Below are 17,083 nucleotides of genomic sequence, written 5' to 3'. Positions count from 1 at the left end.
TTATGTCCGGCTTTACATCATTATTCCAGTACTGATGGAGGGTTATTGTTATAGCAAAATGCCGACAGTACAAACGTTATGTTTTATCCTCTGCTGATGAAAGTCTGTCCACTGCAGGCTAACCAGCTGGCACCCCTACTGTGCCAGATGATACACATTTTGTTAAATTGGTTTGATCTGAGTGTTTTAATTATTAGTCATTAAATATACATACAACATTTAAATATATATTAACTTATTTTTCATAAGGAACTGTGAGAGCAGATATACTGATCACAGTGGGCAGGTTACATTACTAACATACAGATACTAAACTAGACATGTGTATATAATGCAAGAATGACTGCAAATGTGATGTGGAAAAAGTGTTTGCCCCTTCCTGATTTCCTATTCTTTTGCATGTTTGTTACACTTAAAGGGAATCTGTCACCCTTTTTTTTGGCTTGCAGCTACCGGCATAGACATCGGGGGCTTATCTACAGCATTCTGTAATGCTGTAGATAAGTCTCCGATGTAACCTGAAAGAGAAAAAAAACACGTTATATTATACGTCCTCTTCTCCCGTCCTCTAGTGGCTGCGGCGCAAGCGCACTGCTCTGCCCTGTTGAGAGCAGAGCAGAGTCCTGCAGTGCGCAGGCGTCTGGAGAGGTCCGGCACCTGCACACTGCAGAATTCTGCTCTGCCCTCAACAGGGCAGAGCAGTGCGTTTGCGCCGCAGCCATTACAGGACGGGAGAAGAGGACGTATAATATAGCGTGTTTTTCTTCTCTTTCAGGTTACATCGGAGACTTATCTACAGCCTTACAGAATGCTGTAGATAAGCCCCAATGTATATGCCGGCAGCTAATAGGGGCTAAAAAGGGTGACAGATTCCCTTTTAATGTTTCAGATCACCAAACAAATTTAATATTAGACAAAGGTATCACAAGTAAACCCAAAATGCAGTTTTTAAATGAAGGTCTTTATAATAAACCTACAGGGCCCTGTGTGAAAAAGTGATTGTCCCCTAAACCTAATAACTGGTTGGCCCACCAGCAACAACTGCAATCAAGCATTTGCAATAACTGGCAAGGAGTATTTTACAACTCTCTGTAGGAATTTTGGCCTACTTATCTTTAAAGAATTGTTGTAATTCAGCCATACTGGAGGATTTCTGAGCATGATCCACCTTTTAAAGGTTATGCCACAGCATCTCAATTGGATTAAGGTTAATTTTGTTTTTCTTAAGCCATTCAGAGGTGGACTTGCTGGTGTGTTTTGGATCATTGTCCTGCTGCATAACTCCAGAGCGTTTGAGCTTTAGGTCACAAACAGATGAGCAAATTGTAGTAAACATAGCACATGTAGGAGAAAATAATGACAATAATCAAAAGGCAAATTGCCACCTGCCACTCACAACATGTTTATAGAGAAAACTAATTTTGTTTGCTCTATATGAGCAATTGCTCTTAATATATCTTAGTCTGCATCATGATTTATCACATTTTGTGTCATATTTAGCTGCTGAGGTGTTTGGTTCGGACGCCCATATTTCATGTGTGACCAATTAGTGTGTGCAATATTCCCTGCCCCTACCATTGTACCTATCTTTTATTTTTATATTTTGTATTCAATAAAATGTTCATGTTTTAATGAGGACTTTATGGCTGCTCTTCAGTGTTTTCTTAGCGTCACAAACAGATGGCCAGACATTCTATTTCAGTAATTTTTGGTACAGCAGAATTAAAGGGAATCTGTCACCTCATGAGCTGCGGCCACAGCCATCAAGGGCTTATCTACAGCATTCTGTAATGCTGTAGATAAGCCCCCGATGTAACCTGAAAGATAAGAAAAACAAGTTAGATTATACTCACCCAGGGGTCCTGTCCGATGGGTGTCGCGGTCTGGTCCGGATCCTCCCATCTTCTAGCGATGACATCCTCCTTCTTAATTCTGCTGCGGCTCCTGCGCAGGTGTACTATAGCTACCCTATTGAGGGATGAGCAGAGTACTGCAGCGCGCAGGCGCCGGTAAAGGTCAGAGGGGTCCGGTGCCTACGAACTGCAGTACTTTACTCTGCCCTCAATAGGGTAGATATAGTACGCCTGCGCAGGAGCCGCGGCAGAAGTAAGACGGAGGACGGCATCGCTAGAAGATGGGAGGAGCCGGACAGGACCGCGACACCCATCGGACAGGACCCCTGGGTGAGTATAATCTAACTTGTTTTTCTTATCTTTCCGGTTACATCGGGGGCTTATCTACAGCATTACAGAATGCTGTAGATAAGCCCCTGATGGCGGTGGCCGCATCTCATATCGGAAAAATGAGGTAACAGATTCCCTTTAATGGTTCCATTTACCACAGCAAGTCTTCCAGGTCCTGATGCAGCAAAAGAAACCCAGATCATCACTCTATCACCCCCATATTTTACTGTTGGTATGATGTTCCTTTTCTCAAATGCTTGTACACCAGATGTAATTGAACATACACCTTCCAAAAAGTTCAACTTTTTTCTTGTTAGTTCACAGAGTATTCTTCCAAAAGTCTTGGGGATCATCAAGATGTTTTCTGGCAAAACTGAAAAGAGTTTTTATGTTCTTATTGCTCAGCATTGGTTTTTATCTTGGAACTCTGCTACGCAGATCATTTTTACCCAGTCTGACCTTAACTGAAGCAAGTGAGTCCTGCAGTTATTTGGATGTTGTTGTGAGGTCTTTTGTGACGTCTTGGGGGTTATTTTGGTTGGCCGGCCACTCCTGGAAAGGTGCACCACTGTTCCATGTTTTGACCATTTGTGGATAATGGCTCTCACTGTGGTTTGCTGGAGTCCCAAAGCATTAGAAATGGCTTTATAACCCTTTCCAGATGATAGATCTCAATTACTTTTCTCATTTGTTCCAGAATTTCTTGGGATCATGGCATGATGTCTAGCAATTGAGATTATTTTGGTCTACTTCACTTTTTCAGGCAGGTCCTGTTTAAGTGATTTCTTGATTGAGAACAGGTATGGCATTAAGCTGACCTGGTCGTGGCTGGGGAATTTGAACTCAGCTTCCCAAAGATGTGATAAACCAAAGTTAATTTATGTTTTAAGGGGTGAGGGGAGAGCAACTAATTTTTCATATAAGGCCCTGTAGGCTTGGATTTCTTATCCCTTAATAATAAAGACCTTCATTTAAAACTGCATTTTGTGTCTTCTTGTGTTATCTTTGCCTAATATTTAAATTTGTTTGGTGATCTGAAATATTTAAGTGTGACAAACATGCAAAACAATAGGAAATCAGGAAGGGGGCAAGCACTTTTTCACACAATTGTATATATAATTTTGATTCTTTACATTGCTGCACTATGAGAACCAAGTCTTGGTAATTTTGTTTTATAAAGAGTTCGCTCACACGACCGTATATTCTGTCATGCGAGAGAATCCGTCTGATTATTGTAATGACACCCGGATCAAATTCTGTCAGTGCTTGATCTGAGTGTCATCCGATTCTCTCATGCAAGCACAAGTGCGCAGAAGATGGAGAACTTACTTTCTCAGTGTCTTTGTATGTGTACATCAGACAGCATTCCAATAACATCCGAGTGCAGTCCGATGAAGACTTGCATGAGTGCTTGTGATCCGAACATTAGATGCACTCACAGCATGCTGCCATTGATTTTTCATGGCAAATCAGCATGAGAAAATAACTGCAGATCTACAGTTTCCCATAGAATAACAGTGAGCCGAGTACTATCCGATAAAACATCGGCTAGTACTCAGCCATGATATACTCCTGTGTGAGCGAGCCCTAAAGCTGATCAGTCACTAGATTGTATAATTCAAACTGCACACATTATTAAATAGATATGAGCCCTGATGAGGCTGGTGTACTTATTTACAAATGAATGTGAGAATGGCTATATACTACTCAAATTAAAATGAGCAATGAACTGGACTTATAAAATTCTCATTATAATATTCTGCAGAGAAAATTTTACTAAGGCTTATACTATACAGCCATTTTGTTAAGGATTTTTAAAATAAGTGATAATGACCAGCTGCATCAGATCTAAGAGATCTATATAGAAATGTATGCAGTTTGTATTGTGAAATTTGGTGACAGATCGGCTATAATTACTAGAAAATGTAGATATAATTTTGGATGATTCATTATGGGCATTCATTTGTTTGGCAGCTGAGGTTTGATTGCTTACTACTTTTGGGTAGCAAAATATGGTAATATTAATTTCACCCTTACTATAAAGGCTCATTCAGATGATTCAGATGTCAGTTTCTTTCATGTACGAGAAAAACGGACCAATTATTCTGAACAGACTTTCATCAGAGCACGGTATGAGTGTAATACGATTTTCTCATAAAGTGGGTATGGAAAGTATTCAGACCCCTTTAAATTTTTCACACTTTGTTTCATTGCAGCCATTTGATAAATTCAAAAAAGATAATTTTTTTCTGATTAATGTACAGTCTGCACCCCATCTTGACTGAATAAAACAGAAATGTAGAAATTTTTGCAAATTTATTAAAAAAGAAAAAACTGAAATATCACATGGTCATAAGTATTCAGACCCTTTGCTCAGACACTCATATTTAAGTTACATGCTGTCCATTTCCTTGTGATTCTTCTTGAGATATTTCTACTCCTTCATTGGAGTCCATCTTTGTTTAATTAAACTGATAGGACTTGATTTGTAAAGGCACACACCTATCTATATAAGACCTCACAGCTCACAGTGCATGTCAGACCAAATGAGAATCATGAGGTCAAAGGAACTGACCAAGGAGCTCAGAGACAGAATTGTGGCAAGGCACAGATCTGACCAAGGTTACAAAAGAATTTCTGCAGTACTCAAGGTTCCTAACAGCACAGTGGCCTCTATAATCCTTAAATGGAAGAAGTTTGGGACAACCAGAAGTCTTCCTAGACCTGGCCATCCAGCCAAACTGAGCAATCTTGGGAGAAGAGCCTTGGAGAGGGAGGTGAAGATGAACCCCAAGATCACTGTGGCTGAGCTTCACAGATGCAGTAGGGAAATGGGAGAAAGTTTCACAAAGTCAACTATTACTGCAGCCCTCCACCAGTCGGGCCTTTATGGCAGAGTTGCCTGTCCTCAGTGCCAGACATATGAAAACCCACATAGAGTTTGCTAAAAAACACAAGAAGGACTCCCAGACTATGAGAAATAAGTTTCTCTGGTCTGATGAGATGAAAATAGAACTTTTTGGTGATAATTCTGTGACATCGGCGGCCGTGCCCGCCGATGCCCCTTCAGCGGCGGTGCCCGCCGCAGCGTCCCCTCACCTGCGCCCTCCTGTCCACGCGCGCTTCCGCTCTGCTCCCCGCTCTGCTGCGGGTAACCGCGCCAGCCTTAGGCCGCGCACGCGCGTTCCCCCGCTCTCTTCTGCTAGTAGGGGGCGTCGCTGAGGGGAGGGTCTGTGGGACGTACTTCCAGGTTCTGGCTATATCAGGCGTCCGCTCTATTCTGAGGGCGCCTGGTGATTGTGTGACTTCTTGCACCCATTGGCCCATACCTATTCTAGTGTATCCTGCCTATCCTTTGCTGTTTTCCCTGTGTGCTCTGTGGCCTGCTCCACTCTCGTCTGTCTGTCTCTGCCCTGTGCTCCCTCTCTGTACCCTCCCCTGTGGACTCCTGGCCAGTATTTTCCGCTATCCCATCCCGCCATCCTCCTTCTGCCTGCCTGTCCATCGAGTCGTCCCTCCTGGCACCGGCTGTCGTGGTTCTGCCCCCTGCGGTCCTGCCCCTAACGATCCCTGTACAGGGGTCGGTCTTCACCAGGTGCGCTCGGCCCAGGGGCTCCTGATCCACGACCCAGAGGGTCCACTCTTGGACGTATTAGACCTGAGTTGTCACAGTATCACCAGGCCATGGATCCCGCCGGTGCCGCAGCCGCCACACAAAAGGAATTACTTTTCCTTCGTGAAAATCAGACCCGGATAATGTCCTTTATGAAGTCTATGGACACCCGGCTATCCGCCCTGCAGACCTCTGACCCCGGGCACGCTCCCCTCCTGGTCAGCCTCCAGCAGGAGCTCGCGCAGCAGCGCGACGCTCAATCCCACATCTTAGGTTACATGGCATCCGTGGATGATCGATTGCTTGCTCTGCAATCCTCTGCTGCCGCAGCAACTTCCCCCCGTGACGTAGTCTCTGCCCCGTCTCCCCGTCTGGGTAAACCCCCCAGGTACAGCGGAGACCCTAAGTTATGCCGGGGTTTTCTGAATCAATGCAGGCTACATTTTGAGCTTGCCCCCCTTCAGTATCCTACTGACCGCGCCAAGGTGGCGTTCATTGTGTCCCATCTCGAGGGTGAGGCCCTGTCCTGGGTGAACCCCTTGTGGGAGAGGGATGACCCCGTAGTGTCAAGTATTCAGACCTTCTTGGAAACCTTTCGCAAGGTATTCGATGAACCGGGTCGCTTAGCATCCACCACGGAGGCCCTTTTTAACCTCCGCCAGGGTTCCCTCACAGTGGGGCAATACGCCATCCGCTTTCGGACCCTCTCTTCAGAGTTGGGGTGGAACAATGAGGCTCTTGTGGGAGCCTTTTGGAGAGGCCTCTCCAGTAAGATCAAGGATGAGCTTGCCGGGCGAGACACCCCCACCACTCTGGAGGACCTTATTTCGCTGGCCACTCGGATTGATCTACGCTTTCAGGAGCGCGCTCGAGAGGCGGTCGGAGAGAGAAGGTCCTTTAGGCTGTACCAGGCTCCTGTCCCTCGTTTCCCTGCATCTCCTGTTAGTACCGCTCCTGAGCCAATGCAGATTGATCGTGTCAGACTGTCCGAGCAACGGCGCAGGGAGAGGATGACCAAGGGACTCTGCCTGTACTGCGGAGGTGCCAACCATTTTGTGCGTTCTTGTCCAGAGAAGCCAGAGAGGTCGGGAAATGCCTCCACCTAGGTCAGGTAAGAGAGGACCCCCTAGGTGATCAAAATTCCTCTCTCCCCCTTACCCTTTCAGCTTTGATAATTGCAGGTCGGGAGCGTGGATCTGTGGAGGCGTATGTGGACTCGGGTGCTGCTGGTAATTTCATCCGCCAGGAGGAGGTTGATAAACTCCGGATTCCGGTGATTGTATTGAGGAACCCTCGTGCTATTTCCTCCGTTGATGGTAAACCTTTGCCCGGACTCATCACCACGGTTACCGTCGAAGTAGACCTTCAAATCGGAGCACTCCACCTCGAGAGGATAGCCTTTTATGTCCTGCCACAACTAGCCCATGCTGTTCTTCTAGGGCTACCCTGGCTCAGACGGCACGAGCCGGTGATTGACTGGCGCTCTGGGGAAGTTCTCCGTTGGGGGCACTCCTGCCAGGAGCACTGCCTACGGGCTCTCACTCGTCCCCGTCCATGCTCGAAGCCTGCCGACCTTCCGGGTCTACCCGCACCCTATCACATGTTTGCTGATGTGTTCAGCAAAAAGGAAGCGGACTCCTTACCACCTCATCGCTCCTATGACTGCCCTATCGACCTGGTCCCCGGAGCCACCCCTCCCAGAGGGAGAACTTATCCTCTATCCCCAGCAGAGACCTCGGCTATGACGGAATACATACAGGAGAATCTGGCCAAGGGGTTCATCCGGAAATCCTCGTCCCCTGCGGGCGCAGGTTTCTTCTTCGTCCGGAAGAAAGATGGGTCCCTGCGACCCTGTATTGATTACCGGGGCCTGAACAACATCACTGTTAAAAACCGGTACCCGCTCCCGCTGATTCCAGAACTCTTCGACCGGCTGAGGGGGGCCAGAATCTTCATGAAGTTGGATCTGCGGGGAGCTTACAACTTAATCCGAATCCGAGCGGGGGACGAGTGGAAGACGGCCTTCAATACTCGGGACGGCCATTATGAATACTTGGTCATGCCGTTCGGTCTCTGCAATGCTCCGGCGGTGTTTCAGGAATTCGTAAATGAGGTATTCCGGGACCTACTCTATTCCTGCGTGGTGGTGTATTTGGATGATATCCTCGTTTTCTCGGCCGATCTCTCCTCCCATCGGAGAAGTGTACGCATGGTCCTGCAGCGCCTTCGAGAAAATCGTCTTTACGCCAAGATTGAGAAGTGCCTCTTCGAGCAAACAGCGTTACCTTTCTTGGGATATATCATCACGGATTCCGGCCTTAAGATGGATCCGGAGAAGCTGTCCGCGGTACTCCAGTGGCCTCGTCCAGTTGGCATAAAGGCCATCCAGCGTTTCCTCGGCTTCGCTAACTATTACCGACAGTTTGTACCCCACTTTTCTACAGTCACCAAGCCCATCACGGTCCTGACCCGTAAGGGGACGAAGTCTAACGACTGGTCTTCCGAAGCCGAGGACGCCTTTCTTGCCCTGAAACGCTCGTTTGCCTCTGCTCCGATCCTACACCGCCCAGTGGCTAGTAGGCCCTTCATCCTGGAAGTTGATGCCTCCTCCACTGGAGCTGGGGCGGTCCTTTCCCAACAGGCTCCATCCGGACGTCTAGTCCCCTGCGGGTTCTTCTCCAAATCCTTTTCTCCTGCGGAGTGCAACTACTCCATTGGGGACCGGGAATTGTTGGCCATTAAGATGGCGCTGGAGGAATGGCGATATCTGCTCGAAGGGGCAGTGCACCCCTTTACTATCTTCACGGACCACAAGAACTTGGCCTACCTGCAATCTGCCCAGAGACTCAACTCCAGACAAGCCAGGTGGGCCCTGTATTTTTCCCGTTTTGAGTTTAAGCTCCACTTCCGGCCCGGCAGTAAGAACATCAAAGCTGATGCGCTTTCCAGGTCTTTGCAGCCACCTGAAAAGGAGGAGGATCCATCATATATTATCGAGCCGGCTAAAGTTATCTCCGTGGCCCCTGTGAGATTCTCTACTCTTCCGCCTGGCAAGACCTTCGTTCCTTCAAACAAACGTCTGGAAGTGCTGCACTGGGGACATTCCTCCAAGGTTGCTGGGCACGTTGGGATTAAGAAGACCCTTTTGCTTCTCTCCCGGTATTACTGGTGGCCCTCTCTCCACCAGGACGCAAAGGACTTTGTAGCCTCCTGCAGGACCTGTGCTCAGAACAAGGTTCCTAGGACTCTGCCCCCCGGTCTCCTTCATCCGTTGCCTGTGCCAGAGGCCCCTTGGCAGCAAATCGCCATGGATTTCGTGACTGATCTGCCTCGCTCTGCTGGATGTACTACCATCTTAGTCGTCGCAGACCGCTTCTCCAAGATGGCCCACTTTATTCCCTTGTCCGGACTGCCATCTGCTCCGAAGTTGGCCGAGATCTTTATCCACCAGGTTTTCAGGCTGCATGGTCTTCCCCTACGAATCGTGTCCGATCGAGGGGTCCAGTTTACCTCCCGATTCTGGAGGGCTCTCTGTCGGCTCCTGGGCACGTCTCTCGACTTCTCCTCAGCGTATCATCCACAAACCAATGGCCAAGTGGAACGGATTAACCAAATTCTGACCACCTACTTACGCCACTTTTCTAACGCCCATCAGGATAATTGGGTCTCACTCCTACCTTGGGCGGAATTCGCTCATAATAATCATCCCAGCGAATCTACGTCCAAGACGCCGTTCTTTGTGGTAACTGGGCTAAATCCTGGGGTTCCGTTGCCCTTTTCCGCATCGTCTGGAGTCCCTGCAGCAGATACCCTCGCCAAGGAATTTTCGCAAATTTGGAAGGAGACCAGGGAGGCGCTCGAGGTAGCCAGCATCCGAATTAAGAAACACGCAGACAAGAGACGAAGGGATCTACCCCCGTACCATCCCGGGGACAAAGTCTGGCTTTCTACCAAACATATCCGCCTAAAAGTCCCTGCTTACAAATTAAGTCCTCGATACATCGGGCCTTTTGAGGTACTTGGGCGCATTAACGAAGTAGCCTACAAATTGAGGTTGCCGGCATCGCTCCGGGTCCCTAACGCCTTCCATATCTCGCTCCTTAAACCTGTAGTTTTGAATCGGTTTCAACCAACCTCCATGTCCCCTCCTTCGCCAATTTGTTCGAACGATGTCTTTGAAGTAAAGGACATTTTGGCCATGAAAAGGGTCAAGGGTAAAACTCTTTTTCTTATCGACTGGAAGGGTTTTGGTCCAGAGGAGAGGTCCTGGGAGCCCCGAGAGAATGTCGATGCCCCCCTTATCATGAAAAGATTTCTGACCAACCTCAGAAGGGGAGGACATATGGGGGGGGGGTACTGTGACATCGGCGGCCGTGCCCGCCGATACCCCTTCAGTGGCGGTGCCCGCCGCAGCGTCCCCTCACCTGCGCCCTCCTGTCCACGCGCGCTTCCGCTCTGCTCCCCGCTCTGCTGCGGGTAACCGCGCCGGCCTTAGGCCGCGCACGCGCGTTCCCCCGCTCTCTTCTGCTAGTAGGGGGCGTCGCTGAGGGGAGGGTCTGTGGGACGTACTTCCAGATTCTGGCTATATCAGGCGTCCGCTCTATTCTGAGGGAGCCTGGTGATTGTGTGACTTCTTGCACCCATTGGCCCATACCTATTCTAGTGTATCCTGCCTATCCTTTGCTGTTTTCCCTGTGTGCTCTGTGGCCTGCTCCACTCTCGTCTGTCTGTCTCTGCCCTGTGCTCCCTCTCTGTACCCTCCCCTGTGGACTCCTGGCCAGTATTTTCCGCTATCCCATCCCGCCATCCTCCTTCTGCCTGCCTGTCCATCGAGTCGTCCCTCCTGGCACCGGCTGTCGCGGTTCTGCCCCCTGCGGTCCTGCCCCTAACGATCCCTGTACAGGGGTCGGTCTTCACCAGGTGCGCTCGGCCCAGGGGCTCCTGATCCACGACCCAGAGGGTCCACTCTTGGACGTATTAGACCTGAGTTGTCACAAATTCTAAGCGGTATGTGTGGAGAAAACCAGGCACTGCGCATCACCTGCCCAATACAATCCCAACAATGAAACATGGTGGTGGCAGCATCATGCTGTGGGGGTGTTTCAGCTGTAGGGACAGGACGACTGACTGCAATTGAAGGAAACATGAATGCGGCCAAGTACAGAGATATCCTGGATGAATACCTCTTCCAGAGTGCTCTGGACCTCACACTTGGCCGAAGGTTCACCTTCCAACAAGACAATGACCTTAAGCACACAGCTAAAATAACAAAGGAGTGGCTTCAGAACAACTTTGTGACCATTGTTGACTGGCCCAGCCAGAGCCCTGACCTAAACCCAATTGGGCATCTCTGGAGAGACCTGAAAATGGCTGTCCACCAATGTTCACCATCCAACCTGACGGAACTGGAGATGATCTGCAAGGAAGAATGGCAGAGGATCCCCAAATCCAGGTTGGTTGGTTTTTAACAGGGAGAAATGCAAAGTACTACATCTGGGCAATAAAAATGAAAAAAGCATATAGAATGGGAGGAATAGGGCTAAGTGACAGCACATGTGAAAAAGACTTGGGTATACTAATAGATCACAGACTGAATATGAGTCAACAGTGTGATGCAGCAGCAAAAAAGGCAAATGCAATTCTAGGATGTATTAACAGAAGCATACAGTCTAGATCACGTGAAGTCATTATTTCCCTCTACTCCTCTTTGGTCAGACCTCATCTGGAATATTGTGTCCAGTTTTGGGCACCACATTTTAAAAAAGACATCAACAAATTGGAACAAGTTCAGAAAAGAGCGACCAGAATGGTGACCGGTCTGCAAACCCTGTCTTATGAGGAAAGGTTGCAGGATTTGGGAATGTTTAGTTTGCAAAAGAGAAGACTGAGAGGAGACTTAATAGCTGTCTACAAATATCTAAAGGGCTGTCATATTGTAGAAGGATCAACTTTATTCTCATTTGCACAGGGAAAGACTAGAAGCAATGGGATGAAACTGAATGGGAGGAGACACAGATTTAGATATTAGAAAAAACTTTTTGACAGTTAGAGTGATCAATGAGTGGAACAGGCTGCCACGAGAAGTGGTGAGTTCTACTTCAATGGAAGTCTTCAAACAGAGGCTGGACAGACATCTGACTGGGATGATTTAGCGAATCCTGCTTTGAGCAGGGGGTTGGACCAGATGGCCCAAGAGGTCCCTTCCAACTCTACGATTCTATGATTCTATGAGGTGTGAAGAACTTGTTGCATCATTCCCAAGAAGACTCATGGCTGTACTAGCTCAAAATGGGGCTTCTACTCAATACTGAGCAAAGGGTCTGAATACGTATGACCATGTGATATTTCAGTTTTTCTTTTTTAATAAATTTGCAAAAAATTCTACATTTCTGGTTTTTTTCAGTCACGATGGGGTGCAGAGTGTACATTGATGAGAAAAAAATGAACTTTTTTGAATTTACCAAATGGCTGCAATGGAACAAAGAGTGAAAAATGTAAAGGGGTCTGAATACTTTCCGTACCCACTGTACATGGAGAAATAATAAAAAAAAATTCTCCACCTTCTCTATTCTGAAGCTGTGAAAGTTGAATCGCGCTCAGATGTCACCAGAGTGTGGTCTAATTTTTTTCACAGATCCATTGACTTGCACTGCGGAATTTGATCCAACCCTTGGATCAAAATCGGAAATGTCTCCCATATTTTCTACGGATTACTCGGTCCGAGGAAAAAATAGGACATGTGAATGGCTCCATAGACTATCACAGGTACAAGTCCGATCCGTGAAAAACATTGATATCAATAGTACCCAAAACTCAGACATCTGAGCAAGCTCTAATACTGAAGCTACTTTTCATGTGGAGACGTGTGTGTGTGTATGTGTATACTGTATAAAGAGACATGGCATACATACAAGGTCAGAGGTGAAGAACAAAAGCTGGGGTTTTTTTGTTAAGGAAGCCCCCAATTAAAATCTGCTCTAAGGACCCTTATTAACTACAACAAACATCGTAGAATAAATAGATTCATCCTAAAAGTTGTAATCCCCGGTGTTCAGAATCCTCTCTCCTGTGCTTCATTATATGCCAGATGTTTGGTTTTGAACATTCTTCATTATGTTACAGCTTTCCCTATGAAGGATTTATTGCTGCTATATAACATCTAACCATTTACATTGATTGCAGGAGATTCCAGCACTGGATTGTCTGAATGGACTTACAGTGCTGTTCATCCTGATCAACCTGATGCATGAATAGAGTACCAGAACTGTACAGTAAAAATTACATGGATATAGCAGCAGATATATAAATGCAGATTTAGTAACTAGATATGTGGCAGCTCCCAAGGATGCAGTAATGGCTGCTCTTAGTGGCTGTCACGTAGCATCTGTTACTTGTATAACAAAATGGGATAATGGCATATTGGACACTCGTTGCCACAATAATCACAAACTAACATCACACCTTTCACAGTTACATAGAATATATGGATATTTACTGGTAGCAGTAATTCTTTTCTCATTCTTGTATTATTTATTTAGAGAGTTTTTAACAACATCAGAAATACATCATTCTATGTCTCTGTTCACTCTGCAGGGCCTGCCATAGGAGATTTAGTCATATTAAATGGGAAGTCTAGGACATCATCCATAAATGACCGGCACCTTGGACTAACCAAATGAACTGGCTAGAAGTCTTTTAATGTTGGCTAATTGGGGATCTTGGTAGCCGTCGTAAGATTAATCCGGCACGCCAATATTTTCATTTTTCTGCTCCTATGATTGATCATAAAAAGAAAACTCTTTACCAAAGTGTGAACAATCTTATCCAGTATTCCAGATACTTACTATGTGAGTCACTTTTCTCCCGACATCCGTCTACCTTCCCATCTGAATTGATCCTTAGAAAGAATCCTCCATTCTTACAGTAGAGTCTCTTGGGGTCTTTAAAGTTTCCTGGTGGAAATGGAGTGCTTCCACCATCATCGGGCATTGGTGGGAGGGTGGTGATACTACCAGCTGCCATGCCCACCTCCACTATGGAGTGTTTGGCCCTTGTTGTTGGAAGGGTGGCCCTGATCCAGCAGGTAGAAGTGGTTTTCAGATAAAGGTCCTCTGTTCGCAGTCTCTCCCCGGCAGGGCCTCCTCGCTGTTCATTCAATTACTGGCAGTAGAAGGTAAGGGCCAACTCTTAGAAGTCACTCTACTGTAAATTCATGATGTAAGTATAAGGATGCAGCATCCAGCCCTTTATGGCTGCCTCCTGATATCCTAAAAGTGTGTCATCCATGCCTGGGTCCTGGAGCCTGGGGCACTGTGCAGCATGTTCTTCATCCTGGTCCAACCCTTCACCATCAGGACTTGTTCTGTCAAAATGGACTTATTTATTTATATAGGTGAAGCCCTCCTACACCTCCCTCCTGTCTTCCTCCTACTTCTGCTGCTCCTTAGTGATGTTGCGAGCACTCAGTATTTTCCCAGGAAGCTACATGGAAGCACACTGCCAGAAAGGGAATTGACTATAAGAAGTGGTATAGTGTTCCTGGGTATTTTCTTAGACAAGCTCTGCCAGTCACTTCTCAGCATTAGGCTCCCTCCCCCAGTTCGGAATTACTTTGCAGGGCAATCTTGGGAGGAGGGAGAGCCAGGAGAGGAGTTGGGGGGGTTTGTGCAACAGGAGCTTGCCAGTACTTTTATTATTCAGCTTTTAGAAAAACTCTGGAGAGGAGCAGCAGTCGTCATGGCTCCGAAACTACCAATAATATCTTCTGTTTCTAGCTGCTCAGGCCGTAAGCCATCTGAACCGTATGAACTTATTTCACACGTCACACTTTTGTTTCAGGAAAAAACTATCTTCGCAGCCAATAAGGTTTCTTAGAATAAAATGTTATGTTAAAGTGATACAGGTAAGATGTATATCTTTGTACCGTGTTAGCCAGTAGATAGAAAAATATTCAGAATTGCAATTTGTTACCATCTTTTCAGTTAGCCATTAAAATGCATCAACCACTGAGGACTCTCAATTCTGAATATTTTTATATTAAAGTGAAGAACTCTTGCCCGTATTAAAGTGTAACTGCACTTTCGCGAAACTTTTTTGTTCTTTGATGTTCTGGGTCGTGAGACCCTCAATGATCAACAAAATGAATGTGCAGAATGAGTAGTCTAGAAGTCTAAGAATTTTGTCCCTTCGTTTCAACTTTCCGACATGTTCTCACCATCTGTACAAGTCCCCTCTGAAATGTAAAGTGCTGCGGAATATGTCGGCGCTATAGAAATAAAATGTATTATTATTATTATTATCTGGATACCAAAGCTCAAAACTTCACATGTGAAGAGTTTTAAGGATGTATTGTTACACCACAACCTAATATAATTGTATTAGCCGTCATATAGGGCAGTGTGGCCTGAGTTATTGTATAAATGCTCCCATTTATAAGGGAAGAAAAGTCCAATAACAGAAATATAGTCCAGGAAAAGCAAAGGAAACACTTCAGCACTGTCAACGCTGCACAGAATGGAGTAGTCGGCAAACGCACATGTAGCATGGTGAAAATAAGACAGTGCAAAACAGTGGTGCTCTGCAAAAAGTTCCCACAGCGGGGAAAACAACCCTGCAAAACCAAGTGTTCCTGACCCATAGAAATGTCTCTGTACTCGAAACGGCTGTCGCCAGAACAGCGGGACCTACTCATCATCTCTCTTGGGCTGCATGCTTTAAACGGCTTCAATAAATGTGTGATTTTATGTGATGAGTGCCCCTTTCTTTTTCATTTTGTTTTCCAATAACAGCAATATATCAGAACATTACTGTGTATGTCATTCTCTAAAATAAATATGTTTCATAGTTTTTTTTTCTTTGGAGAGGAGATGATAATGATAAATGGTGGCGTAGGCAGGGACACTGAGCATACAGTTGTGGCCAAAAGTATTGACACCCCTGCAATTCTGTCAGATAATACTCAGTTTCTTCCTGAAAATGATTGCAAACACAAATTCTTTGGTATTATTATCTTCATTTAATTTGTCTTAACTGGAGAAACACAAAAGAGAATGAAGCAAAAAGCAAAACATTGATCATTTCACACAAAACTCCAAAAATGGGCCAGACAAAAGTATTGGCACCCTCAGCCTAATACTTGGTTGCACAACCTTTAGCCAAAATAACTGCGACCAACCGCTTCCGGTAACCATCAATGAGTTTCTTACAATGCTCTGCTGGAATTTTAGACCATTCTTCTTTGGCATACTGCTCCAGGTCCCTGATATTTGAAGGGTGCCTTCTCCAAACTGCCATTTTTAGAGCTCTCCACAGGTGTTCTATGGGATTCAGGTCTGGACTCATTGCTGGCCACCTTAGAAGTCTCCAGTGCTTTCTCTCAAACCATTTTTGGGTCATTGTCCTGCTGGAAGACCCATGACCTCTGAGGGAGACCCAGCTTTCTCACACTGGGCCCTACATTATGCTGCAAAATTTGTTGGTAGTCTTCTGACCTCATAATGCCATGCACACAGTCAAGCAGTCCAGTGCCAGAGGCAGCAAAGCAACCCCCAAACATCAGGGAACTGCCGCCATGTTTGACTGTAGGGACAGTGTTCTTTTCTTTGAATGCCTCTTTTTTCTCTCCTGTAAACTCTATGTTGATGCCTTTGCCCAAAAAGCTCTACTTTTGTCTCATCTGACCAGAGAACATTCTTCCAAAATGTTTTAGGCTTTTTCAGGTAAGTTTTGGCAAACTCCAGCCTGACTTTTTTATGTCTCGGGGTAAGAAGTGGGGTCTTCCTGGGTCTCCTACCATACAGTCCCTTTTCATTCAGACGCCAACGGATAGTACGGGTTGACACTGTTGTACCCTCGGACTGCAGGGCAGCTTGAACTTGTTTGGATGTTAGTCGAGGTTCTTTATCCAACAACCGCACAATCTTGCATTGAAATCTCTTGTCAATTTTTCTTTTCCGTCCACATCTAGAGAGGTTAGCCACAGTGCCATGGGCTTTAAACTTTTTGATGACACTGCGCACGGTAGACACAGGAACATTCAGGTCTTTGGAGATGGACTTGTAGCCTTGAGATTGCTCATGCTTCCTCACAATTTGGTTTCTCAAGTCCTCAGACAGTTCTTTGGTCTTCTTTCTTTTCTCCATGCTCAATGTGGTACACACAAGGACACAGGATAGAGGTTGAGTCAACTTTAATCCATGTCAACTGGCTGCAAGTGTGATTTAGTTATTGCCAACACCTGTTAGGTGCCACAGGTAAGTTACAGGTGCTGTTAATTACACAAATTAGA

At 46.2% G+C, this 17,083-nt stretch overlaps 1 protein-coding gene across 1 annotated transcript in view; it reads right to left on the bottom strand.

The window, feature by feature from the left end:
• Positions 1–14,304, bottom strand: part of FGF2 (fibroblast growth factor 2) — a 122,787-nt gene extending 108,483 nt beyond the window's left edge. Inside the window, exon 1 of the mRNA XM_073572037.1 lies at positions 13,641–14,304. Coding sequence (XP_073428138.1) covers positions 13,641–13,818 — 178 coding nt within the window. The 5' untranslated portion in view covers positions 13,819–14,304. The remainder of the gene's footprint in view (positions 1–13,640) is intronic.
• Positions 14,305–17,083: the final 2,779 nt, after the last annotated feature.

This window comes from Dendrobates tinctorius, unplaced genomic scaffold, assembly GCF_039654945.1.
Source record: "Dendrobates tinctorius isolate UK_male_01 unplaced genomic scaffold, ASM3965494v1 ptg000030l, whole genome shotgun sequence".
Taxonomy (NCBI): Eukaryota; Metazoa; Chordata; class Amphibia; order Anura; family Dendrobatidae; genus Dendrobates; species Dendrobates tinctorius.
The sequence above is the reverse complement of the archived record's forward strand: the minus strand, read 5'-3'. Positions and strand labels throughout refer to the sequence as shown.